Source organism: Tachyglossus aculeatus, chromosome 5 (genome assembly GCF_015852505.1).
Source record: "Tachyglossus aculeatus isolate mTacAcu1 chromosome 5, mTacAcu1.pri, whole genome shotgun sequence".
NCBI lineage: Eukaryota > Metazoa > Chordata > Mammalia > Monotremata > Tachyglossidae > Tachyglossus > Tachyglossus aculeatus.
Genome location: NC_052070.1, coordinates 86,618,389 through 86,638,221, shown reverse-complemented (window position 1 = coordinate 86,638,221; position 19,833 = coordinate 86,618,389). Strand labels below are relative to the sequence as shown.

Below are 19,833 nucleotides of genomic sequence, written 5' to 3'. Positions count from 1 at the left end.
AAAAATCACTCTGCGGGAACCGAGGAAGCTGAAGTTCTCTCCCTCGCCTGAGCTTGCAGCTACTGCTGCCTGGGTCCGGTTAGTGCAGGTCATCCCTCCCAGGCTTCTATCTTGGATGAGGAGCGGTCATCATAGAGACCACAGAGGGGCCAGGGGTCCTGTCATCTGGGAAGCTGCCCCTCCCAGCAAGAGTTGGGTGCTATTGCCTCAAGGAAACTGAAAATTTACGGGTTTCTATCCGCCCACCCCTTTCCTTAGGACATGCTGTGACTCGGGACTTTTGGGCGTCAGAAGCCCTAGGTCCAAGCACCAGTTCTGCCACTGCTTCTTTGCAGTATTTCCACCCTCCGGCGGAGTCACAGGGCTCTCTGTTTTGAACGGGCTCGTTTGAGAAGCGAGTGACTGTCGCTGTGCCTGTTTTCCTCCCGGTAGTTTTCTTGGTCTTTTCCCTTCCTCGACTCTGAGTACTGAGGAGACACCAGGGCTTCTCGCTGTGTTAGTGCTTCCCTCACTTTCTAGAGGTCAGAGTGACAGAGGAATCGCATCCAACCTAGCCTCTGTCTTCTAGGAAACAGAGTGCAGCTGGTTTTGTATGCTATGAGGTCAGTCCTTGGTGGAGTGTACCAATACTCTCCTGGTCTCTTCCTCAAGATAAGTTCCCAGGGAAAGATTTTTTTAGGCCAGTTGACTGGGGCCAGCATGTATCTCTGTGTTGGGGAGCTGCCAGTCTCTTCCTGGATCAACAGGGAGTGTGCACGGGAGAGCAGGCCGATCCGCTGGATGGAATGGAAATCGATGGCCGAGGCTGAGGGTAAGTGTCCCTTTTGGACTCTGAGGGATTGCCCATTGATTTCCCCTGATGGATGGAATCGAAAAGCAGTTACCTCTTGGGCTGAGGACTTCTCAGGGACGTTCCTGGGGAATGGGGATTTCTCCTTTTATCTTTTGTCATTTCGTGTCCTCTGTTTCCTTCAATGCTCACCTCCTCTGAGAGTGTCTAGCAGCAAAGGAGGTTGTGGCGGGGCGGGGGGGCATTCAAGGGAAAGTGAGCTGCGGGAAGAGGAGGAGCCACCGAAGGCGAGATTGCTGAGTGTTTGGAGGCCAATGGAGGAGCAAGTATAGGGGGATAGGAGACTATGGAAAGAACATGGGCTTGAGAGTCAGAGGTCGTGGGTTCAAATCCCGGCTCTGCCAGTTGTCAGCTGTGTGACCTTGGGCAAGTCACTTAACTTCTCTGTGCCTCAGTTACCTCATCTGTAAAATGGGGATTAAGTCTGTGAGCCCCACGTGGGACAACCTGATCACCTTGTATCCGTCCCAGCGCTTAGAACAATGCTTTGCACATAGTAAGCACTTAACAAATGCCAACATTATTATTATTATTATTGGGACAGTAGAAGCTGTCCTCACTCTGCTCTCTTGCCCCCTTCTACTGTATGCTTTCCCAGTGTCCTGGCGGACAGCACGGAAAGCCATCAGTTAACTCGTGGTGTATTCTCCCAGAAAGCCTGGACACTTCTGAACACGTTGTCCATGTTGACCTGTTCACAGCACTGGCCCTGCTTTCAGGGCCCTTCTGGGTGGATTAGCTCATCCCTCCTGAGTTTCACTCCCCTCCTTCTCTTTTCCAGGTGAGGAATTTTACGAAGCTTCACCCTATGAGCCTGTCACCTCCCGCCTCTCTGACATATTCAGGCTTGCATCAATCTTCTCAGGTAAGTGGGCTTTTTGAGAAGGGCTTTGGGGATTATTGCTTTAGTGACATTGAGTTCAAGGATTTGCCTCGTGCACTTCCATTTCCTCATCCATCCCACTGTACTGGTTTCCTTGATTAAGTGAAAAGTAGCAGAAACTATTGGAAAGAGCACACGGCTGGGAGACGGTACATCCATGTTCTCACCCCGGCTCCATCACTGGACTGCTGTGTGACTTTGGACAAGTCACTGTACAATGGTGATGGAATACATGTTCTCTCTCCCCCTTAGAGTTTGAGCCAAGAGTGGAATAGGAAGCGCGTGATTATCTCATATCTGCCTCAGTGCTTATCACAGTGCTTGGCACAGAGGAAGCACTTTAGAGATACCACAACCTTAACCCCCTGGTGGACTCTTAATAAGGAAAATCCTTTGGTCTTGGAAGTGCTGCGTTGTGGCAGCTGCTCCTTTGGGAGAACGCTGTGGGTAAGGGCTAGAGAAGCAGCGTGGCACAGTGGAAAGAGCACGGGCTTTGGAGTCATGGGCTCAAATCCTGGCTCCGCCAATCGTCAGCTGTGTGACTTTGGGCAAGTCACTTAACTTCTCCGGGCCTCAGTTATCTCATCTGTAAAATGGGGATTAAGACTGTGAGCCCCACATGGGACAACCTCATCTCCTTGTATTCCCCCCAGCGCTTAGAACAGTGCTTTGCACATAGTAAACGCTTAACAAATACCAACATTATTATTATTATTATTATCTGGGCCTCAGTTATCTCATCTGTAAAATGGGGATTAAGACTGTGAGCCCCACGTGGGACAACCTGATCACCTTTTTCTTAAATGGCATTTATTAAGCACTTACTATGTGCAAAGCACTGTTCTAAGAACTGGATGTAACCTCCCCAGTGCTTAGAAGAGTGCTTTGCACATAGTAAGCGCTTAATAAATGCCATCGTTATTATTATTACTACCTGGGCTCTCAGACAGTCTGCAGCCTGGGCTGGTTGGCTTTGTTGCGGTGAGCATTGAGTTGGGGTTTGAAAACTAAGGGGGAGACCAGTTTGGGTTGACTGCTTTGGACATGCTGGGAAATCAGTCTTATGGCTCAGGGAAGTCCTGGGGGGATGAGGATCTGCCCTGCCTTCGGAACGGTGAGGACTTCCTGCAGAAATGAGAGGGAATGGGAGGGGAAGAGCATGCCTTTGGAAAGAGCAATTCTGGACCATTGATATGGGTCATTGGCCATGGTGAAACAGGGTGATTGTGATGGATTAATCCATTGGTATTTATGGAGCACAGAACTAAGTGCTCCTGAGAGTTGGCTAGAGAGGAAAAGACTTGTTCTGGGCTCTCATGGTGTTTACAAGAGAAGTAGTGTGGCCTAGTGGATAGAGCATGGTCATGGGCACCAGAAGGACCTGGGTTCTAATTCAGACTCTGCCACTTGTCAGCTCTGTGACCTTGGGTAAGTCAGTTCACTTCTCTGGGCCTCAGTTATCACATCTGTAAAATGGGGATTAAGACTGTGAGCCCCTTGTGGGACACGGACTGTGTCCAACCTGATTAATGTGTATCTACCCCAGTGCTTGGTAGAGTGCCTGAAGCAGCATGGCGTAGTAGCGAGAGCACAGGCCTTTGAGGCAGAAGGTTGTGGGTTCTAATCCCGGCTCTGCCACTTGTCTGCTGTGGAACTCTGGGCAAGTCACTTCACTTCTCTGTGCCTCAGTTTCCTCATCTGTGAAATGGGGATTAAGACTGTGAGCCCCACGTGGGACAGGGACTGTGTCCAACCTGATTAGCTTGTATCCAACTCAGCACTTAGGACAGGGCCTGGCACACAAAAGCGCTTAACAAATACCAGAATTATTCCTACTGTAGCAAATACCATAAAATTAAAAAGGAAAGAATCTAACCAGGGCAACACACACACACACACACACACACACACACACACACACACACACAGAGTTATTTAAAGGCAAGAGGGACAGGGACTGAGTCCAACCCGATTAACTTGTATCTACCCCAGCACTTAGTACAGTGCCTGGCACATAGTAACTGTTTAACAGATACCATAAAAAGAGGAAAAATACAGGTACAACTGGTTGTGATGAGAATGTTGTGAATATCTTGTCATCTTCCTTTGTTAGAGTGTAAGCTCCTTGTAGGTAGGGAACAGGTGATTTTGAAAATCTGTATTTCCCAGGCACTTGGCTGAGGGCACTGGAATATGTAGGTGCTCCATAAATATGACTACACAGGTAAGTGAATAAATAAGTGCCCAAGTACATAGAAGAATATATACATGAGTGTTAGGACTGACTGTGAGTACATAAATTCTGAGGTAGTAATCGGGAGGATGTGAACTGAAGGGAGGAGATGAATCAGGGAATACTTCCTGGAGAAGGAGGAATTTCAGAAGAACACTGAAGCCAAGGAGAGTGCCATTGGTAGGGATGGGATTAGAGGCCAGGTCCTCTGACTGTCAGGCATGTGCTCTTTCCACTAGCCCATGTAGCTTCTCCTTGTGGCCAGGGTTGTGCCTACTCTAGTGTAGCCCGAGAAGCGGTGTTGCCTAGTGGGTAGAGCATGAACCTTGGAGTCAGAAGGACCTGGGTTCTAATCCTGTCTCTGTCACTTGTCTGCTGTGCGACCTTGAGCAAGTCATTTCACTTCTCTGGGCCTCAATTTCCTCGTCTGTACAATACCCGTTGTAAGGGACATTCATTCAATTGTATTTATTGAGCGCTTACTGTGTGCAGAGCACTGTACTAAGCAATTGGGAAGTACAAGTTGGCAACATGTAGTGAGGGTCCCTACCCAACATCAGGTTCACAGTCTAGAAAGGGGACATATTAACAAAATAAAATAAATAGAATAAATATGTATAAGTAAAATAGAGTAATAAATCTGTACAAACATATATACAGGTGCTGTGGGGTGGGGAAGGAGGTAAGGCAGGGAGGATGGGGAGGGGGAGGAAGGGGAGAGGAAGGAGGGGGCTCAGTCTGGGAAGGCCTCCTAGAGGAGGTGAGCTCTCAGTTGGGCTTTGAAGGGAGGAAGAGAGCTAGCTTGGCGGATGTACAGAGGGAGGGCATTCCAGGCCGGGGGAGGACGTGGGCCGGGGGTCGACGGCGGGACAGGTGAGAATGAGGACATGCAATACCTGTTCTCCCTCTCTGCCCCGTGTGGGTCAGGGAGAACACTTGACTCGATTATCATAATAATGATGGTATTTGTTAAGCGCTTACAATGTGCCAAGCACTCTTCTAAACACTGGGGTAGATACAAGGTAATCAGGTTGTCCCACGTGGGGATCACAGTCTTAATCCCCATTTTACAGATGAGGGAACTGAGGCACAGAGAAGCTAAGTGACTAGCCCAAAGTCACATAGCTGACAAGTGGTGGAGCCGGGATTCGAACCCATGACCTCTGACTCCTATGCCCGGGCTCTTTCCACTGAGCCACCCAGAGCATCCAATGGTATTTAAATGCTTACTATGTGTGAAGCACTGTTCTAAGCTCTGGGGGGATACAAGTTGATCAGGTTGTCCCACGTGGGGCTCACAGTCTTAGTCCCCATTTTACAGATGAGGGAACTGAGGCACAGAGAAGTTAAGTGGCTTGCCCAAGGTCACACTGCTGACAAGTGGCAGAGCTGGGATTCGAACTCCCAAGCCTGTGCCCTTTCCACTGAGCCACTACAGTCACCATTTAACAAAAACCACAATGGGCTACTCCCAAAATCTTGCCTGGGGAAGTAGGGTGTCCTGGGGGGTGGGGCCGGGGTTTAAGCTGGATGTCATCATGAGTCCAGGGAGACCTCCTAGACCCTCCATGGGAGGTGAGAATGCTCTGCCCTGTCTGCCCCAGATGTGTCTTTTCCCCCTCACCCTCCCATGAATCATTCATTCAATCGTATTTATTGAGCGCTTACTGTGTGCAGAGCACTGTGTCATGCAGGAGGCAAGTAGTGGAGCCAAAAGTAGGGTCTAGGTCCCCTGGCTCCCAGCCTCATGTTCATTCATTCATTCAATCATATTTATTGAGCTCTTACTGTGTGCAGAGCACTGTACTAAGTGCTAGGGAAGTACAAGTTGGCAACATATAGAGACGGTACCTACCCAACAGTGGGCTCACGTCTTTCTACTGGGCCATGTTGCAGCATTTCTTCTTGCTCTCAACCTGCTGGAGAAGGCTCTACAGCTCTAGGGTAAGGGGAGTGGCAGTCAAGTTGAGGCAAAGGAGTTTGGGTGTTGGGTTGGGCCCAGAATCGTGGTGGAGAGATTCTCTGGGCTTGGGCCTGTTCGTATTCATTCATTCAATCGTATTTATTGAGTGCTTACTGTGTGCAGAGCATTGTACTAAGTGCTTGGGAAGTACAAGTTGGCAACATATAGAGACGGTCCCTACCCAACAGCGGGCTCACAGTCTAGAAGGGGGAGACAGACAACAAAACAAAACATATTAAAATAAAATGAATAGAATAAATATGTACAAATAAAATAAATAAATAGTAATAAATAAATAAATAGTAATAAATACGTACAAACATATATACATATACACAGGTGCTGTGGGGAGGAGAAGGAGGCAAGGCAGGGGGATGGGGAGGAAAAGGAGGGGGAGAGGAAGGAGGGGGCTCATTGTGGGAAGGCCTCCTGGAGGAGGTGAGCTCTCAGTAGGGCTTTGAAGGGAAGAAGAGAGTTACTTTGGCGGATATGGGGAGGGAGGACATTCCAGGACTGGGGGATGACGTGGGCCGGGGGTCGACAGCAGGACAGGCAAGAACGAGGCACGGTGAGGAGATTAGCGGCAGAGGAGTGGAAGGTGCGGGCTGGATTGGAGAGGGAGAGAAGGGAGGTGACGTAGGAGGGGACGAGGTGATGGAGATCCTTGAAGCCAAGGGTGAGGAGTTTTTGCCTGATCAATCAATCAATCAATCGTATTTATTGAGCACTTGTAATACTGATCAACTGATCTCCCCGCCTCCAGTGTCTTCCCTTCTCCAGTCCATACTTCAATCTTGCCCAGATCATTCTCCTCATTTTCCACCAGATTCTGATGCCCTTCCCCATGCCTGCTACTCCCTCCCCCTTCATATCTGGCAGACCACTACTCCCTCCACATCTTCAAAGCCACTCCTGAAATCACATCTCTTCCAGGAGGCCTTCCTAATTAATCTCTACTCTCCCCATTTTATATTCTTACTCTGCCACTTCAGCTCTTCTGTGCCACCCAAGTACTTAATGGTATTTTTTTTTGTGGTATTTGCTAAGCACTTACTATATGCTAGGTATTGTACTAAGCCCGGGGATAGATACAAGGCAATCAGGACGGACACAGTCCTTGTCCCACACAGGGCTCACAGTCTTAATCCCCATTTTACAGATGAGGAAGCTGAGAGACAGAGAAGCTACTTGCTCAGAGTCACACAGCAGGCCAGTGGTGGAGATGGGATTAGAACCCAGGTCCTCTAACTCTCCCTGTGGTCTTTCCTCTAGGCCAAACTGTGTTTATTGTGTTTAGAGCACTGTACTAAGTGCTTGGGAAAGTACAATACCACGGAATTTATAGATACAATCCCTGACATGAGAACATGAGAATAAGGTTAAGTGACTAGTTTGAGAGGAAACAAAGAGAGCTGGAGTGCAGTGGGAGAAGAAAGTAGATAGGAAGGAGGCAGGGTATTAAAGCCAATGATCAGTTGTCTCTGGTGATGTGGAGAGGAATGGGCAATCATAGGAGTACTTACCACTCCCATAGCATTTATGTACGTATCTTGTACTCTCCCAAGCTCTTAGTACAGTGCTTTGCACACAGTACGTGCTCAATAAATATTATTGAATGATTATATTATATGCTCTATTTCTCCCTCCTATCTATAAGTGTCTGCCATTCTTTTAGGTTGTTAGATCTTTGAGGGTAAGGATCGTAAACAGTAACTCTATTGTACTCTCAAGAGTTTAGTATGGTGCTCAGCACACAATAGGAGCTCAATAAATACTGTTTCTTGCCCCAGGTCGACCATCTCATTGTTCTTCTAAGCATTTTTGTTTTCCGCTCTGTAAGAGTCTATTCTAGACTCATTCTAGACTTAGATCCAGTCTCTGGTGATGAGGTGCTGAGTTGGAACGCCTTGTTTCTGGCTCTTCTTCCTGGTGGGACCTTAGATGACAGGCAAGCCTTCCATTTACTGCCTCTCTTAGACTGTGAGCCCCTGCGTGGGACAGGGACAGCGTCTGATTTAGTAGTAGTAGACTGTAAACTCACTGTGGGCGGGGAACATGTTCGCCAACTCTGTTGTGTTGTACTCTCCCAAGTGCTGAGTACAGTGTTCTGCACATAGTAAGCTCTCAGTAAGTACCACTCAATACTAGCACCTGATTATTTTGTACACATCCCAGTGCATAGCACATAGTAAGCGTTTAATAACCACTGCATATTGAGAAAATTTTCCCCTTCTTGAAAAGAGGATAATCTATGTTCGCTTTCCACCACCTACCTCCCTGCCACAATTTCTGCCTTCCTGGGGGGTTGGAAGGAAGAGGGAATGATGTTGACTCGTTCCAGAGAAGCATTTTGGGGTAGAGCTAGTGGGATTGGGGTCCACTGCGCTGAGCCAATCCTGCTCCTGCCAGCCTTTCGTGGTGGCTGGAGAGATAAACTACTTATCCTCGGATTGCCTCTAGGGCCAGCTGCGGAAGCTTCTTATTTAAATCTCAAAATCACATTTCTCCTCCAACTGCTGTCAGATCCTCTGAGTTTCAAGGAAAATTGGGTTTTAGCTGGGGACTTGTCACCTCTGAAGCATCATCCTTTATTCATTCATTCAGTTGTATTTATTGAGTGCTTACCATTTGCAGAGCACTACTGAGAGCTTGGGAGAGTACAGTAAAACAATAAGCAGACACATTCCCTTCCCACGATGAGCTTACAGTCTAGAGTGGGGGAGACAGACATTAATATAAATAAATAAATAACAGATATGTACCTAAGTGTTCTGGGGCTGGGAAGGCAGGAGAACAGAGGGAGTAAGTCAGAATGATGCAGAAGGGAATGGAAGAAGAGGAAAGAGGGGGATTTAGTCAGGGAAGGCCTCTTGGAGGAGATGTGCCTTCATTAAGGCTTTGAAGGTGGGGAGAGTAATTGTCAGATTTGGGGAGGGAGGGCATTCCAGGCCAGAGGCAGGATGTGGGTGAGGTTTCGGTGGCAATATTGGTGACATCGAGGCACAGTGAGGTTAGCATGAGGGCTGGTTTGTAGTAGGAGAGTAGTGAGGTAGGTGGGGGCAAGGTGATTGAAAGCTTTCAAACCAATGGTGAAGAGTTTTTGTTTGATGCGGAGGTGGACGGGCAACCAGTGGACTTTTTTGAGGAGTGGGGTGATATCTCCTGAACATTTTTGTAAAAACAATGATGTGGGCAACAGATTGAAGTATGGACTGAAATGGGGCAGGACAGGAGGCTGAGAGGTCAGCAAGGAGGCCGATGCAGTAATCCAGGCGGGATAGGATCAAGCGCTTAGTACAGTGTTCTGCACACAGTAAGTGCTCAATAAATATGATTGAATGGATGAATGAATAGGATGAGTGATTGTATTAATGTGGTAGCAGTTTGGATGGAGAGGAAAGAGATTCTTCTTGAGAAGTTGTGAAGGTGGGACTGACAGGATTTAGTGATGGATTTATTATGTGGTTTGAATGAGAGAGATGAGGCAAGGATAATGCTAAGCTTATGGGTTTGTGAGGCAGGAAGGATAGGAATAATTATCCAGGGAGGGGACAAAATCAGCGAAAAAGCTTGTGAATTGGGAGGGAAGGAAAGAGCAGAAGGCTCATAGCTGTTAGAAACTAGGAATCCTGGGAGTGGAGTTGGGAAATTAGACAGGTGGCATTATACTTCTACACCTTCAACGTCATTCAGGGTCTCCCCCCCTCCCCCCGCCCCCCCAGATGCCAAGGCTAAGGGGGTCCTTTGGTCACCACGTGGACATTGATTAGAGATACAGGTGTATGCCTAAAAGTGGTGTTGTTGACCCAGCTGTGGAGTCCTGAATTGTCTTTGACCTGGGTGGGGTAGTTTCAATCAAACCCCTTTCTCTCCTATTTTGAGTTTTCCAGTTTGGAGACGACCGTGGCTCTCAGAAAATAATGATACACACCCATGGTGCGTTGCATGGTGGTGGCTCTGTCTCCGAGGAAATGAGGTCAAGTGTCAGCTTGGGTAGGGCCATCACGCCTAGGGCACAACTGAGGCAGAATTTTCATTCTGTGCAGGGCTCTGCGACCCTAACTACCAGTTAGGCAGGGCTTCAGAGAACTGCCCCTACACAGATTTTGCCCAATCTTCTGGCCTTCCCTCCTCACCCCACAGCTAAAGGCAGTCAAGGGTTCTGCTTAGGAGCCAAGACTAGGCCTGGAGTCAGAAGGACCTGGGTTCTAATCTCGGTTCCCCCACTTGTCTGCTATGTGACGTTAGGCAGGTCACAACTTCTCTGGGCCTCAGATACCTCATCTGTAAAATGGCGATTGACTGTGAACCCCAAGTGGGACATGGACTGTGTCTATCCTGATCAGCTTGTATCTACCCCCGTGCTTAGTATAATGCCTGGCACCTAGTAAACATTCATTCATTCATTTAATCGTATTAATCGAGAGCTTACTGTGTGCAAAACACTGTTCTAAGCATTTGGGAGAATACAGTATAACAATAAACACACACATTCCCTGCCCACAACGAACTTACGGTCTAGAAGGGGAGACATTTATGGAAATAAATGATGCACTTGAGCATTATACACCATTTTTTTAAAAAAAGACCTATTTTAATTTTCCCATGGATGAACTCTGAATCACTTTTTCTTGATATTTCCATTGGCCCATCTGTAAAATGGGAAGAATCAGTGGTGGCTCTAAATCTTGGAGAAGGTCAGTTTTACCCTTCTGTCCACCTTTCCTTACCTATTTGTTGATATACCATTGATGCTCCACCCTCATGTCCTCATAAGTAAGCATCACAGACGTTTTTGAATATGCAGAACAACTACAGATATTGAGATGGATTGTAATGGCGGTATTAGAATCATTTTGGTAAGAGTAAGGGAACTAGACTGAGAGTTATTTATGGTATGAAGCATTTATTACGTGCCAAGCACTCTGTGAGGTGCAGGGCTACACACAAGATAATCGTATCAGACTTAGTTCCTGTCCCCCATTGGGATCACAAATCAGGGAGAAGGATAGACAGGTGCCTTATCTTCACTTTCAGATGAGGAGACTGAGGGACAGAGAAGTTAAATGACTAGCCAAAAGTCACCCAGCAGGCCAGTCTGTGCCCGTCTTCAGATTCCAAGCTCTTTCCATTAGGCCATGCAGCCTTCGGGAGAGGTAAGTGAAAGGAAAGACCCGTAGAGGGAGAGATGAAAGTTCATGTGGGGAATAATTAGTAGACTGTAAACTCCTTGTGGGAAAGACCAGATGTATTCTTGAACATGAGAGAAGCAGCATGGCCTAGTGGAAAAAGCACAGTGTTAGGAGTCTGGAGACTTGGGTTCTAATCCCGGCTTGGGCAAGTTAGTTAACTTCTCTGTGCTTCAGTTTCCTCATTTGCAAAATGGCAATTCAGTACATATTCTTCTTTGCCTGAATCCCATTTGAGACAGGGACTGTGTCTGAATTGATTGACTTGCATCTACCCCAGTGCTTAGGATAGTGCTTGACACATAGTGAGCGCTTAACAAATACCATAATTAATAATCATCAGTACTAGGTATCCTGAAAGTTTTAATTGCTTGTTGACTAACAAGCAATGTGTGAATGGGGGTGAGAAATGTGTGAAAGGGGGTGGAGAGTGAGAAAGAAAGAGAGAGAGAAAGAATACACATGAGAACAAGCCAGGGAAAAATGAGTGTGATTGTGAAGGGTACAATGTGGGGACTCAAGACTCCCTCCCCCACGGAAGACTTAAAACCACAGGCTTCCAGTAAAGTGGACACTTCTGGCCTCTTGAAGCCTGACAAAACAAACTCTGACTAGACTCTTGCTGATAATGTGGAATAGCAAACCACTCTGGTTGTTTACACAGTCTGCTCTCATCTTTCTTCTTGAAGATGATGATTATGGGGGCATCTTGAAAGTCCTGTAGCACTTCTTCAGGTGACTGTGGGAGTGATTTCCTTAAAAGCTCTGGTGAAAGCCTTGCTTTCAGTTTCGTTACCTGTAAAATGGGAACTAAATGCTTTTTCTCTCTCCTGCTTGGAGTGTGAATCCCATATGGGACAGGGATTATGTCTGAACTGAATATTTTGTATCTATCCCAGAGCTTAGTAGAGTGGCATATAGCAATCGCTTAACCGATATAATAATAGTAATAGGTCCTTTTTAGGGCTGCAGTACTGATGGTAAGACACACTGATTTTCCTCCTTGTCTGTGACAAGGGTAGAGACACCAGCATTCCTGCGATGTTGTGCTATTGTATTCATGGGTCATATGGTTTCCTAATAATAATAACAATAATGATGGTATTTGTTAGGCACTTACTATGTGCCGAGCACTGTTCTAAGCTCTGGGATAACTTGTTAAAGCCATTGGTAGGATAACAGCCTACTTCAGAAATTTTTCAGGCCTGGCATGTTTCTTAATATGATCTTCAGTCCCTGATCCAGGTCTTTGTAGGCCTTCCATTTGTTCACTAGTCTCTATGTAGTTCAGGACATTTAAGTACCTTTAGTGTACAAAATATTATTCTAAGTGTGGGGGAAAAATACAAGGATATAGATTTGGATACAGTCTCTGGCTCCCAGGGGCCTCACAGTCTACATGGTGAGAGAAGGCCGACACGTGGAGGTAACTTCGTCCATGGCACCAAAAGTCAGAGTTCATTACGGTGGGGAGGGAAGAGTCATTAGTCAACTGCTCCTTCTTGGACTGTCCTTGTTCTTAACAGAGACGCAAGCATGACGGAGTGGATAGAGCACAGGCCTGGGAATCAGGAGGTCATGGGTTCTAATCCTGGCTCCCCCACTTGTCTGCTGTGTGATCTTGGGCAAGTCACTTCACTTCTCGGTGCCTCAGTTACCTCATCTGTAACATGGGGATTGAGACTGAGAGCCCTACATGGGACAGGAACTGTGTTTCACTCAATTTGCTTGTATCCACCCTGATGTTCAGTACAGTGCCTGATACTAGTAAGCACTTAACAAATTCCATTGTTATTATTAAAAATGGATACAGAGCCTTTCCACTGTTCTGAGTGTGGATGACACATGTTTCTGCCCACACCCAGGTTCAGCAGGCATTATAAATTACTTATTTATATTGTCTGCCTAAACTGTAAGTTCGTTATGAGCAGGAAACATTTCTGCTAATTCTGGTGTATGGTACTCCCCAAGCACTTTGAACAATTCTCTGCACATAGTAAGTGCTCAATAAATACCACTGTTTAATTGATTTGAGTTTTCCCTCTGATGATGGTAGGAAGGGGAACTGGGGGGAGAGGGCTGTCCCAGCTATCAGATGCCCCTCTCCAGTGGTTCCTAGTGCCCTGGTATGATCTCATAGAAGTGCAAGGTGAGTACAGTGCTCTGCACACAGTAAGCGCTCAATAAATATAACTGAATGAATGTTGTTTTCTTTCATGCTTTGATGTAAGTAGTTTCTTCACCCCTGACTCATCTCCATTAAGCTCACGGTGATCGTGTTACCTTACCTTAGCCATTTCCTTGATGATGGCCTGATAGACAGTGACTCAGAGAAGATCCCGTTTGCCACTGATGTTGATACTTGAGGCTGGGGCTTGGTTTAGTCCTGGCCAGTTCCTGCACTGTCCTGGAACTCCTGAAAGGCGTCTTCCTTACTTCTCCAGGAGTCTGTCATTGAGCCCCCTGATTTGTCTGGATGCTTCTTTTGGGGATGTTAGCTGAACTGCTAGTTGGGGTTTGGGGACCCTCAGACCTCTGTCAGTCCGGCACTTGATACCTTTCTCTGCTGCAGCGATCCAATATCTCACAAGTCCTACTGCCACTGAGGTCAATAAAATGCCATTGTTGGGGTGCAAACATGTCTTCCTCTTATTCAAGGGGCAGAAGATGGTGCTGGTTTTGGAAGATTGATTACATGTTCTCTAATCCTGGCTGTGACACCTCCCTGTTGTGTGACTTTGGGGAAGTCGCTTAGCTTCTTTGTACCTCAGTTTCCTCATCTGTAAGCTCATTGTGGGCAGGGAACGTGTCTACCAGCTGTTGCATTGTACTCTCCCAAGCACTTAGTACAATACTTTGCACACAATAAGCTCCCAATAAACACGATTGATTATAAAATGGGGATTCAATACTTGGTTCCCCCCCACCAGCCTAAACCGTGAGCCCCTCGCAGGGACAGCAAGTGATTATCTTGTAGCTTTTTGAGCACTTAGTACAGTGTTCGGCACATAGTAAGCACTTAAGTACCACAGTTATTAATATTATTGGTAATTGGTAGAAAATTACTCTCCCCACCTTCAAAGACTTATTGAAGACACATTCATTCATTCCTTTATTCAATCGTATTTATTGAGCATTTACTGTGTGCAGAGCACTGTACTAAGCACTTGGCAAGTACAAGTTGGCAACATATAGAGATGGTCCCTACCCAACAATGGGCACATCTCCAAGAGACCTCCCTTAAGACCTCATTTCCTCCTCTTCTACTCCGTGCTGTGTCACCCTGATTTGTTCCTTTTATTCATTCACCCTCCAGCTCCAAAACACTTGTGTACATATCCATAATTTATATTAATGTCTATCCCCCCCCCCCCAGTCTGTAAGCTCATTTTCAGCAAAAAGTGTGTGTACCAACTCTTGTATTGTTATACTGTACTCTCCCAAGCGCTTAGTACAGTGCTCTGCACACAGAAAGCACTCAATAAATACAATTCATAATTGTGAGCAGCTGTTGGCACACAGAGCAGGAATGGGGAGTTTGCTATTTCAATCAATCAATGGTATTAATTGAGCGCTTACTATGTGCAGAGCACTGTACTAAGTGCTGGGAGAGTACCATACAATATAATTAGCAGACATGTTCCCTGCCCATAATGAATTTATAATCTAGAGGGGTAGACAAACATTAATATGAATAAATTTATCTTTCCAATCCCATTTGGTCAATGACTTTTTCCTCATGTTTCAGCACCACTGTTCACCCGTATGTTCAAATCCTTTTTGGCAATCAGCTAATCAAGCCACCGTAGTCATCTTGTCTGGAACCAGAGAGTATTTCCTTTTCGTTTGTATTTATAAGTGGGGGAGCAAAGATGGTAATAGAAGGCTTCTGCTTTGGAGATAGGTGTAGGACCTCGTCCCTTACAGTGTTGGGGGGAGGTGAGCTATTGAACAAATACTAATGATTAATGCAGAGCTGTTGGCCTTGGGGAAGGAAGAATTTGTTGAGAAGGCTGCTACTTGTTGGGGAGATGAGGATTCTGGATCCAAAAAAAGCATGTGGCTCAGTGGTTGAGCATGGGCCCTTGAGTCAGAAGGACCTGGGTTCTAATTCTTGCTCTGCCATTTGTCTGCTCTGTGACCTTGGTTCACTTTTCTGGGCCTCAGTTACCTCATCTGTTCATTCCTTCAATCGTATTTATTGAGCGCTTACTGTGTGCAGAGCACTGTACTAAGCGCTTGGGAAGTACAAGTTGTAAAATGGGGATGAAGATTGATAGCTCTATGTGGGACAGGGACTGTGTCCAACCTGATTAGCTTGTTTCTACCCCAGCACTTAATATGGTGCTTGGCACATAGTAAGCACTTAACAGATACCATAAAAAACAAAGAGAAAAGTGCTGAAGGTGGTTTTCTGTAATTATCACCCCAGGACTCTTTTTCTTTAAATTTGGAGCTGATGCTGGGTGTGTGGAGAGGCCTGTTGGGAGAGTTCATTTATCCAGGTGTGGATATAATAATGATGGTATTGGATAAGTGCTTATATTTGCCAGGCACTGTACTAAACAGCGTGGCTCAGTGGAAAGAGCACAGGCTTTGGAGTCAGAGGTCATGGGTTCAAGTCCCGGCTCCGCCAATTGTCAGCTGTGTGACTTTGGGCAAGTCACTTTGCTTCTCTGTGCCTCAGTTCCCTCATCTGTAAAATGGGGATTAAGACTGTGAGCCCCATGTGGGACAACCTGATCACATTGTAACCCCCCAGTGCTTAGAACAGTGCTTTGCCCATAGTAAGCACTTACCAAATACCATTACTATTATTATTATTATTATTATTATTATTATTATTATTATTATTATTAAACGTTGAGGTGGATACAAACAAATTGGGTAGGACACAGTCCCTGTTCCATGTGGGGCTCACAGACTCAATCCCCATTTTACAGATGAGGTAACCGAGGCACAGAGAAGTTAAACGATTAATCGAAGGTCACGCAGTAGACAAGTGGCAGAGCCAGGATTAGAACCCAGGTCCTCCCGACTCCCAGAACTGTGCTCCATCCACTAAACTGCACTGCTTCTCTGCTTAAGATTGCTTCCAACCTGAGTAGTAAAGGATTCTGGATGGACTTAGGTGGAGGTGGGCATTGGTTTGACGAATCCATCACTGGCATTTGTTGTGCGTCTGAGTGTTAGGCACTATGCTTTAGTGATTGAGAGAGTATAACAGGGACAAAATGTGTGTTCTCTGCCCTTAATGAGCTAGAGGAGCAGCATGGCCTAGTAGAAAGAGCTCAGGTTTAGGGAATCAGTGGACCTGGGTTCTAATCTAGGTGCTGCCACTTGTTTGCTATGTGACCTTGGGCAAGTCACATAATTTCTCTGTGGCTGTTTCCTCATCTGGAAAACTGTGATTCAATCCTTGTTCTCCCTCCTACTTAGACTGTAAATCCTATTTCATGCATTTATTCATTCAATTGTATTTATTGAGCACTTACTGGGTGCAGAGCACTGTACTAAGAGCTTGGAAAGTACAGTTCAGCAATAAAGAGAGGCGATCCCTGCCCACAGCGGGTTTATAGTCTAGAAGGGAAGACAGACATCAAAACAAGTAAACAGGCATCAATATAAATAAATAGAATTATAGATATATACATAAGTGCTGTGGGGTGGGGGAAGAGTAAAGGGAGCGAGTCAAGGTGATGCAGATGGGAGGGGGAGCTGAGGAAATTGGGGGCTTAGTTTGGTCCTTGGGGTCCATTTGGGTCAAGGACTGTGTCTGGCACAATTACCTGGTATATACCCCTGTGATTTAGAACAGTACCCGGCACATTCATTCATTCATTCAGTTGTATTTATTGAACGCTTAGTGTGTGCAGAGCACTGTTCTAAGCGCTTGGGAAGTAAAAGTTGGCAACATATAGAGACGGTCCCTACCCAACAATGGGCTCACAGTCTAGAAGGGGGTGACAGACAACAAAGCAAAACATGTGGACAGGTGTCAAGTCAACAGAATAAATAGAAGTAAAGCTAGATGCACATTATTAACAAAATAAATAGAATAGTAAATGCTTAACAAATATTATTATTATTATTATTAATGAGACTCCAAGAGCTTTCTCTGTCACCTATATGATGGCACCCTGAGAAATGCCTGAGAGCCATTCTCAATTCTCCCACCTACAACTCCTTGCTCCCTTCCTCCTGTCTATATTAATGGTAATAATGATAATAATGGCATTTGTTAGACACTTATTATGTGTCAAGCACTGTATTAAGCACTGGGGTATATACAAGATGATCAGGTTAGACCCAGTCCCATGTCTCTCACTGAGTTCGTATTCTGAAAGGAGCCTCTTCCTTCAAATCTACCAGTCTCCAGATCTCCATCCATCCATCTTCAAGATCCAGCTCTTCCGGGAGCCTTTCTCCAATTAAGCACTGTTTTCCCACCCAAAGTTGCCCTTAGCACTTAGGTTTCTTCACCTACCTTTGGCTTTTGGGTCTTTTCTCTTAGAAAAGCGCTTAGAACAGTGCCAGCGCTTAGAACAGTGCTTTGCACATAGTAAGCGCTTAACAAATACCATCATCATTATTATTATTTTCTCAACTTACATTGATTTACACTTTTATATGTATCCTACTGTATTCCTGCCACCAACCGTTACTTTGTTTCTTTCTCTTCTTCCCACTATTTGTGCATTACTTGTGCCTATCAGCCCCCCTACTGGATTGCAAACTCCTTGAGGGCAGGGGCCAAGTCTCTTACTCTTTTGTACTCTTCCAAGTATTTAATACATACAGCACTCTGCTTACAGTAGGTGCTTAAGAATACTTTGAGGAGCCTGAGGTGGACAGGTTCAGGTTGCTTCCAGGAATTTTGGGGCAGGGTTCAGTCATTCATTCAGTCAATCTTATTTATTGAGCGCTTACTGTGTTCAGAGCACTGTACTAAGCGCTTAGCACTGTACTAACTCTCCCATGCCATCGATCTGCGTGTCAGTGTAGAACTTGCCTTTCCAAAGGTCTGAGTGACACTGTACAATTCCCCTTTCCATAGATCTGAGTGATAAGGTGGAATTTCTCTTTCTATAGAGCTGAGTGATAATCCAGAATTACTGTTTCCAAAGATCTTGTGAGAAGTGACATTGAAGAATTTCTCTTTCCTTGGATTTGAGTGACAGTGAAGAATTCCTCTCTTCGCGGGTCTGAATGACACTGGAGAATTCCTCTTTCCATAGGTCTGAGTGACACTGTGGAAATTCCCCCTTTTCATAGCTCTGAGTGACACTGTATTATTCCCCCATCCATAGATCTGAGTGACACTGTTGATTCCCCTTTCAATAGATCTGAGTGAGGTTTTCATTGATTGGTGAATTAAGTGGAAACTGATCTTTCCCAAGTTGCTCATGAGCGGCTAAGAAGCTCTGAGCAGTCCCTGGTCCATTCGACCTAGCCCTGCAGGAGGCATTTCAGGGCCAGCAACAGGGCCCAGGGAGTTTGGGGACACTGTGGCCCACGGGCAGAAGTGGCCCCTTGTACTTTCCAAGCACTTAGGATAGTGCTCTGCACACAGTAAGCGCTCAATAAATACGATTGAATGAATGAAAGGAAGAAAGGATGGATTGGGGGCTGTTGGTCCCAAATAAATTATAATAATGATGGTAATTGTTAAGCGCTTACTGTGTGTCAAGCCCTGGGGTAGATGCGAGCTAATCAGGGTGGACACAGTCCCTGTCCCACATGGGACTCACACTATTAATCCTCATTTTACAGATGAGGTTAACTGAGGCTAAGTGAGGTGACTTGCCCAAGGTCACACAGCAGACAAGTGGCGGAGCTGGGATTAGAACCCAGATCCTTCTAACTCCCAGGCCCAGTCTATCCACTAGGCCCTGCTGCTTCCATAGATAGGGAGAGTTGCTGTCCCCTGGGGTGCCGTGGGGAACCAAGGATTTGTGTGTAGTGTGTGTGGCACATATCAAAAACCCACAGTGTCCACACAAGTGGAGAATTTCAGGGGTGCTTTTGGGAGCGGGGTCTCTTGGGGACCTCGCCCACTGTCTGATTGGGTTCCGCTAGTCTCCCCACCTGCCTCTCCTCATCAGGGCAGGATAATGAGACAGAGCTGCCTCCCACGGGCTGGGAGGATTAATTTGTTAATGTTTCAGAAAGCACCAAGAGTTATTAAAGCAGAGGCTCTCACCCAGGCAGCTGTTTGCCATTTGAATCTGCCACGTGGGGTGCATAATTCTTTTCCGCAGTGCTTTTAGTCGAGCTTTGCCTGGGTGGGGAGGTCAGGGAGAGGCTGGTACAGTAGCTTTGGCAAGTCGGGGGGATAGGTCAGGAAGGATAACAGACGTAAATTTGTATCCGTGGTGACAACCGCACTCCTCTCTCCTTTGTATCTCGGCCCAGTTTTCCACCCAGAACTTCCACCCTCGTCCCCCTCTCCATCCCCCCATCTTACCTCCCTCCCTTCCCCACAGCACCTGCATATATGTATATATGTTTGTACATATTTTTATACTTTATTTATTTATTTTATTTGTACATATCTATTCTATTTATTTTATTTTGTTAGTATGTTTGGTTTTGTTCTCTGTCTCCCCCCTTTTAGACTGTGAGCCCACTGTTGGGTAGGGACTGTCTCTATATGTTGCCAATTTGTACTTCCCAAGCGCTTAGTACAGTGCTCTGCACATAGTAAGCGCTCAA

At 46.1% G+C, this 19,833-nt stretch overlaps 1 protein-coding gene across 3 annotated transcripts in view; it reads left to right on the top strand.

Annotated features, from left to right (window-relative positions):
- The window catches only part of GFRA2 (GDNF family receptor alpha 2), a 144,399-nt gene that overhangs the window by 15,000 nt on the left and 109,566 nt on the right, over positions 1–19,833 (top strand). For all 3 annotated transcript variants that reach the window (XM_038747227.1, XM_038747226.1, XM_038747225.1), the window contains one exon: positions 1,632–1,715. In XM_038747227.1, the coding sequence (XP_038603155.1) occupies positions 1,632–1,715 (84 nt within the window). The remainder of the gene's footprint in view (positions 1–1,631; positions 1,716–19,833) is intronic.